This window comes from Gordionus sp. m RMFG-2023, chromosome 2 (genome assembly GCF_954871325.1).
Source record: "Gordionus sp. m RMFG-2023 chromosome 2, tfGorSpeb1-WG-v2, whole genome shotgun sequence".
Classification (NCBI taxonomy): domain Eukaryota; kingdom Metazoa; phylum Nematomorpha; class Gordioida; order Chordodea; family Parachordodidae; genus Gordionus; species Gordionus sp. m RMFG-2023.
Window position 1 is genome coordinate 8,999,720 of NC_088776.1, and position 8,174 is coordinate 9,007,893.

Genomic DNA, 8,174 nt, shown 5'->3' on the forward strand with positions numbered 1-8,174 from the left:
ACACACTATGTCATACCTTGTTTATGCTAAGTGTTAGTTATAAATTTTTTGAAAAATGGCTTTGGAAAGTGTATGCAATTTTAAAAGAAGTACTCTTTTAGATTTTTCCGCCGCAAACACAGGCTTAGTTAGCAAACGAGATTTAATAACAAATAAATTTATTCTTTTTCCATCGGACGATGTAATAATATATCATTACTTTATATCTTACTTGCTTTTAGCCCATTGGAAATATTAATGAATACATTCACAATGATCACAATCAAAATGAAAGTGGTAAAAATGGTATCAAGATAAAGCTAAACCATGGAACTACTACATTAGCTTTTCAATATCAAGGTGGAATAGTAGTTGCTGTAGATTCTAGAGCAACAGCAGGAGGATATATAGGTAAAAAGGATATATATTATAATCATTTTTTAATATTTAAAAATAGCTTCTCAAACTGTAAATAAAGTTTTGGAAATAAGTCCTTTTATACTTGGAACAATGGCAGGTGGTGCTGCAGATTGTCAATATTGGGAAAGAGTTTTGTCAAAAATTTGTAGAATACATGAACTTAGAAGCAAGGAAAGAATATCAGTTGCTGCTGCATCTAAAACATTAGCAAATATCATGTATAATTATAAAGGAATGGGTTTATCTATGGTAATTTTCTTTTAATTAAAATCTAATAATGTATTAAATCTAGGGAACCATGATTTGTGGTTGGGATAAAAAGGTTTTTTTTATATTATAAATTATATAGCTATTTTCACCTTTTTAGGGACCAAGCATATATTATGTTGACAATGAAGCAGCCCGGTTGCATCATCATTTATTTTCTGTAGGTTCTGGTTCTGTTTTTGCATATCCTATTTTAGACACTGAATGGAAACAGGATTTAACCACTGAGGATGCTTTAAATTTGGGAGTAAAGGCAATATTTCATGCCACCTACCGAGATGCTGGTAGTGGAGGATGTGTAAATTGTAAATTACTTTTAATACAATATATAAATTTAACAGGGGTTTTTAATATTAATATTATAGATGTACTGGTGCCATATCTTTTTTATTTGGATATGGCTGGTTCTTTTAAAAAATATGTTCTTAACCTATTCTTTTTAAAAATATATATATATTATCCTTTGTTTTTTTAAATGGATTATAAATTTTTTTTTAAAGATATTCTTTTATTAATTAATGTGAAATTAATAAACAAAGTAGCAATACAAAAAAAAATTATCTTTAGTCAAATGAAATAATGTAAGCAATTATATTTTTTTTACTGTATTAAATTTGTATTCTATCTATAGAGATAATAATTATCTTCTATAAGATGAGTTACCAGGCATGGCTATTTAAAAAATTAGGATCCAGTACATCACTAAATATAAAATGATATTGATACAGTGGCATAGTTACGGGGGTGGTTTTCAGGTTTGGACCCCTTCCAGAGCAAAAATTTATTTTTAGATTATACGTTCAAAAAACTTCTAAGTGGTGACTTTTTATCAAATAAATACCAATAATATTTATATTTTTCTGGTTTTGATGTTTGTGGAAGTATATTATATTACAATTGAAATTATTCTGGATAGTATTATTATAAAGTCATTGAGAATAATTTACTAAATTATAAAACAAATTGCCCCCATGGACCCCCTCTAAGGAAAATTCCTAGCTACGCCACTGCAATTATTTATAAATATTTGAGGTTATCCTGTAGTCTGGCCTTGACAACTTATAAATATATTAAGAGCCCTTAGTTTGGCTATTATATGTTTTTTTCAGATGTATTGCTAAAAAATTTGGTGGGGTGGGGTTACAATTTTATAATCAAAAGTTTTTTTTATAAAACCAATTTTTTTTGAGTGTGAATAAATTCTTTATTTACATTATATTTTAAAAATAATGTCATGTCATTAATTTTATACCACCTAAATCTATAGAAATATTTTAAATATGATTTTTAAAATTTCATAAATCTTTCATTTCTTTGGGCTGTATTTTTTTGAAAAGAATGTTTGTCCTACTATGATTCCTTTTCCAATTTTAATATAGTATCATTTAATGTCCAATGAACAAGAAAATCGAGATTGGTTGGCCCCTATCTGTATAAATTTTTAGGACATTATATTTCCTAATTAAAAACAAAATTTTAATTCACTCATTAGAAATTATATTACCTAAGGTAATGGGGATCAAAGGTAAAAAAATCACTTTTTTAAAAACATTTTACTAATTTTAAGTAATTAGTTTAAAAAGCTAAATTAGTATGAATAACCAAATAAATATTATATAATTATTAAGGAAACATCAAAATTAATATTTTGAATAGATTATGAACTCCAATTTTTCAAATTTTATTTTCTAATAATCTTTTACTACTTTTCTAATAATTTCCAATAACTAGCATGGCTGGGTAATTATAAAAATTAATAATGTCTTAGATAGTGCTATATATAAATATTTCAATACAATAAAAGGCTTCCTATTTTATCCTTAAGATCATTTTAAGCCATTTAATACCATGCATATTGAATAAATTTTTTTAAAATAGAATTTATTTAATAAAATATGGAAATAAATCAAAATTTTTACTTTAGTTGATAATAAAATATAAAATGAAAATAATAATAAAAATATTGAAAAGTAAAACCTATATATTAAAATATGAAAAAGAAGGGAAATAATTCTTTTTCGACTAAAATTAATTTTTTATAACAATAATAAAGTAAAAAATATATGACAAGGGGGTTCAGCCACTTTTTAAATTGTGGACAGAGGGCTATAAATCACAAATAAAATAATACAGCAGGGCTTAGCTCTCCTTGCAATACACCCTTGGACTTTTTCTTTTATAAAAAAATATTACAGCTGAGCCAGGGAACTTGTACAAGAGTATTTTATGGAGAGCTGGGCAAAAAATTTACGGGCATTGCCAGAATACTTTTTAAATTCATATGGGGCAGTTTGGACTGGTCATCGATGACCTTAAATTAGAGTTGTTAGAGAGTGCCGCTACATTTTTTCAAAAACATATGGAGCACCGCTATTTTTATAATTCTGGAATGGGAAGAATTTTCTTTTAGGGCACTCCTCTGCTCCTTAATTTTATTGTATAAATTGCTTTAATAAAATAATCTAATGTATTTGTTGAATACAATAAAATTTATATATATTTATTTAAATCTATGAAACTATTTATTATTTTTTAATGTTGAACCAAGTTTTATATATTATTTAAGTTCAAATTATAAAACAGAAAAACCATGGAAGACGATATCATTTTATTCATAAAGATAAAAGTTATTGTAGTGAATGAAATAAAATTCTTATCCTACAAGAAATAGTTTTCTCTGCTAAATGAGATGGAATGTTTAACCATAACTTAAAATGGATTAAGATTTTCAACTTTTGGATATCATCTTTATTAGATTTGATACAGAGAAAGCTATAGAAAATATTAGATTTAAAATTGTATCCCAATGTTCATTTCAAAAATCCAGTTTAAATGGCAAAATATATCCATAAATATAATTAATAAATTGGCAAGATATTTGATATTTCCAAATACCACAAGATGAAATTTATATAATGAATTTATGATATTCTTAATATGTGATCTTGATAATTTATTTGATAACACAGAACTTATACTCTATCTCTCAGGAACATAAATCTATTAGAGAATATAAACAAATATCAATATAATCGTTATTTTTCGAAATGAATAAATTTCAGGTTATGAAGCCTTTGTTAAAAACCTTGAAGATTCTTGAGAGTTTAATTTAGCAGATTTATGGGTTTCCCAATCTTTTATAGTCTATTATACACGCCATTGATAAAAGGTCATAATTTTATATAATAAATTATATATTTTTGAATAACCTAAGATTTTCACAAGTTTATAATGGTAAAATCTTATATCCATTCTACAATAAAATTGGATTAAGAATGCATAAGTAAGGATAAAAATAAATAAATTTAATAGAACAAATTCCTAACACAAAAATATCTACAATTACACCGAAAATACTCTTGAATGATTTACAAGATTTTTTTGGATTCAATCAAATTGATTATCAAGAAGATAATAATAATTAATATATTAGACAAATTTTTTTTTAACAAATTGTGACAATAAATTTTATGAGCTTTTAAAAAAAATTATGCCCTTTTCTCTAGTACTCTCATTGAGCATTTCTAGTATTACTAAACAGGTTTTTGGCGACAAGCCTGGTTGTTTATTAGATTCCAATTTAGAAAATTAGCTACTGTTAAAAGCAAATAAATGATCATAAATTTTTTTGACTTAAAATATATAGATAAAAAAATGATTTTGTTTTGGGTTTTTTATATTATAAAAATTAAAGAAGTCGCGCCCTTTTTTTTTATTTAAAGCGGGAGCGCTTCTTTTAAAAACTCAGGAATCGGGAGTTAGCTCTTTTTGAAATGATAGGAGCAGGAGCTAACCCCTTTTAAAAATGGAGCGTTAACAACTCTATCTCAAATATATATTATTTTAAGAAATATATTTTTAATAACCACATTAATTTTATTATATATAAATTTTAGTGTTTCACATTGATGAAAATGGGTGGAAGAAGATAGGAAGCTATGATGTCTTTGATTTGTATTATAAATATCAAGAAATGCATGATTTTAAGCCAGTTAATTCCCATGTCGCCTTCAAATAAAATATTTATATAAATGAATTCAATTATAAATATTTTATGTTAAAAATATAAGAGATTTGTTATTTTTTACAATTCCTATAGTAAATAAATAAAAATAATTTTTTGGAATATTTTATTAGTATAACTTCAAAAACAAAATAGTCTTGTTGATTCATAAATTATTTTATATTAAAAAAGTTAGTGGGAAAACCCCAAACTATTATGATTTTCTTTCTCGTATAACTCTTATAAATTCTTTCAACAAGCTTAAAACGAGTTTGTGGCTTTCTAAAAGTTTGTAAAAAAGAAGTATTTATATTTGGTAGCCAATCAAATTAGAGATAATTAATTTCGTACCTTTTTAATTTACTTTTTTCATTTTATTATAGGATATTTCTTTAAGATAACCACAATTTTTTTTAAAGATTTTTCATTTTTGTGAATAACTTTTATCAATTTTTGTTGTATTTGTATTTGCCCCGTTAAAAAAATTTAAATTAGTGAAGGCCCAGTCCTGTTTTCTTGATTGGGACCATTGTTTAATTTGAATTGTTGTGGCTTGGTCCTTGCAATCGGTCAGGGCTTATAGAAAATTTGTTTTTATAATTCAATCAATTACAGTTTCTTATGAATAATTATTTTTCAGGTTAATGTTAATAATATCGAGCAAGATGGTAAAATCTTTCATATGTATTTGGTCATGCTCCTCTAGAATAATAAATGAAAATTTTCAACTTATAATATTTACAGGTATTCATACCCATAATAAGGGGTCAGATCTTAATATTGTGGCGTTTGGTTTGGTATTCTAGCCTAGCTGGGTCTCATGAATTGTTACCTTTGCTATTGTGAATTTATATTTATGATAGCTCAAAAATTATTTGATTATAAAAATAACTATTAATCAACTAAATCATACATAACCCTTATACATAATGGTCTAGGTCCCTGAATTTAGATAATTATCAATGGAAACAAAAATTTTAAGAAAGATCTGTTTTTAGATATAAAAAAAATATCGCAGTGATCTATGTCATTTTTATACTTCCATTTTAGAGTTTAAAAAGCGTGCTCATCATATTGATATTGGCAATTATAATTTGTACAAAATTTCTCTTGCATTAAGAAATGACAAAGATATTATGTTATATGCTAGGTGATCTAATTCCATTACAATTATATAGAAAAATACATCACTAAGGGAAATAAATATTGATAAGAATTCAACATTCTTAAAAATTTCAGGATCATTTGTGTTTATTTAAACGCTTAAATAGTAGGGTAAAGAGGAAAAACAAGAGGGGTTCAGGTTTGAAATTACTTGAACTAAGCTTCAGGTTTATTAAAAATTTATTTTTAATTATTCACACTATAATTAAATTAAGAGTCTTAACATACATAATCTATATACTTTTTGAATAGTATAATGACTATCTTTCATGGGCTATAATTTATTTCTTCAGTATTTTCAAAATTACCAATATTTAAAAAATAATTTTTCAGTATAATATACTTTGATATGAATAACAATTGTAATGAAGGGATTATTCGCAAAATCTTGGTAGGAAATATTTTTCAGACTAAAATATTAAGTTAGTCATTAATAGGCTCAAATTGCGCTGTTTAACAAACACTACCTCCACCACCTCTTTAGCAAAATTAGCTATAAACTGACATCTAATTAGTGATAGCTAAGTTAAAGCTAATTAGCAATAGCAATTATTTGAAGCCAATAACAAATTGGCTAAACATAACCGATATTCATGGTATCAGTTAATACTCAATAAGATCTCTAAACTGAAGGAAGTAAGGTATTTTTTTTTATTTAGTTTTTTCACATAAATGATAATTTGTTGAATTATAATATAATGCATCATTTTTTGGAACTAATATTGGGCATAACCAGATACATAGTTGTATCAATGACAATTATTGGCTAAAAAAGGTTATATTAGTTATCTCTGCTTTAAAGAAGAATTTAGTATTCACCCATAGTACCAAAAATAAAAGGTATAAGCTATATCACATATATAGGGCAAATAACATTACTGGGCTAGGTGTCATTGCATCTCTCACTTATATAATCAATTTATTTTACTTTTGTTTAATTATAAGATGTTTATATTATTTTAATAAACACTCTTAGTTATTCATATATTGTAAACTATAATAAAATGACAAAAATCCATATATAATTTATGAGCAAACTTAACAATATGCATCTTATTTTAAATAAAAATATATCCATGATATTAATCAGCCTTTTGGTTTTAATTTATTATTTCTAATCCTTTCTCGTTCTAAGCTAATATTCATTTCCTGTTCATTATGCATTTTTAAGGTATTTTCAATTTCTTCATTTAATTTTACAATTGTCTTCTGTAAATAATTTTTAAAATAAATAAATGAAGTATTTATACACTCATTTCAATTTCAGCAATTTTTCTTCTATATTGTCCCCCATTTAATGGTGTTGGTCTTCCATCTATTACATTTTAAAATTATTTATTAGACAAGTTTTAAATAACCTAAGTAAGACCAATCAGGCCCCTTATTTAAAGTTTGGAACTTTTTTAATGAAGACTTTATGGGCCTAGTATTTTTGGTTTAAATTATTTATATTTTTTATAAAAACTTGAGTTTTTTTATATTTGATATCTCAAAATAAGTTGACATATATTTAAAGTTTAATAGCACATTTTTAATAGCAAGCATTAGAAAATAATTTTAAAATATTTGACAGGCCATTTACGTGATACTTGATAAAAGCGTTTTCGCCCTCTGGTTGTGGATACAACAGAGCTACGCTAAGGTTTTCCTCAAAAATCCATCAAACTGGATAGTTAATTAAGGGGACTAGGATATTTAAATCAATCATAATGATAGGCTACGTGATTGACGATATCTAAAAAATACTAGGATATTGAAAATCTATTAATTCATTGATAAAATTATATGCTCTTTTTCAATTACAAATAATTAGGAAAAGGCAAGGAATTCTATAATTACTGATATTAACAAACTTTTATCGGGGAAGAGCTTTCGGTATTCGAACTCAAGTCTAATTTATTTAATTTTAACAAGCACTGTCAAAGTATTATCATATTTTTAAACATAGGCATGGCCAGAATGCTTCAAGTGGAGGGCCATAGACGTAACCGGGGGGGAGGGAGGGGCAAAGGGAAATCCCCCTTCAGAAATTTATCACTTTTTGTGAATATCATTTTAAGCAAATAAAAAATACCCCCTTAGTCCTTTCCCCCCCCCCTTCCTGACCCTCAAAAATGAATGCTTATATCTTAAACAATAATATGAAAGAAAAAATGTAAAAGTTAATATTTTTTATAAAACTATTCATCATAATTTATATATATTTGGAAAAAAACATTTTTATATATAAAAAGTGAACCAAAAATGTTTTTTAAGAAATGGAACAAAGATAAGTCTTAAGACAAAAGTGAAATCTATTATAATTAGTAATAATAATTGCTAAAAAAATTTCGAGCCGGGT

At 25.5% G+C, this 8,174-nt stretch overlaps 1 protein-coding gene and 1 long non-coding RNA gene across 2 annotated transcripts; one reads left to right on the forward strand and one right to left on the reverse strand.

Moving 5' to 3' along the window:
• Positions 1–29: 29 nt before the first annotated feature.
• On the forward strand, positions 30–4,794 carry LOC135923683 (proteasome subunit beta type-5-like). Its single transcript, XM_065458572.1, has 6 exons — positions 30–181; positions 222–390; positions 437–648; positions 692–721; positions 767–971; positions 4,563–4,794. Exons 1-6 carry the CDS (start codon positions 56–58, stop codon positions 4,682–4,684), a joined length of 864 nt encoding a protein of 287 aa, XP_065314644.1. The 5' UTR covers positions 30–55; the 3' UTR covers positions 4,685–4,794.
• A 1,956-nt stretch (positions 4,795–6,750) lies between these two features.
• Positions 6,751–7,470, reverse strand: LOC135924872 (uncharacterized). The gene is made up of 4 exons (XR_010571429.1): positions 7,299–7,470; positions 7,192–7,256; positions 7,084–7,148; positions 6,751–7,042 (listed from the first exon to the last, which is right to left on the reverse strand). It is a non-coding gene; the product is annotated as an uncharacterized LOC135924872 (long non-coding RNA).
• Positions 7,471–8,174: the final 704 nt, after the last annotated feature.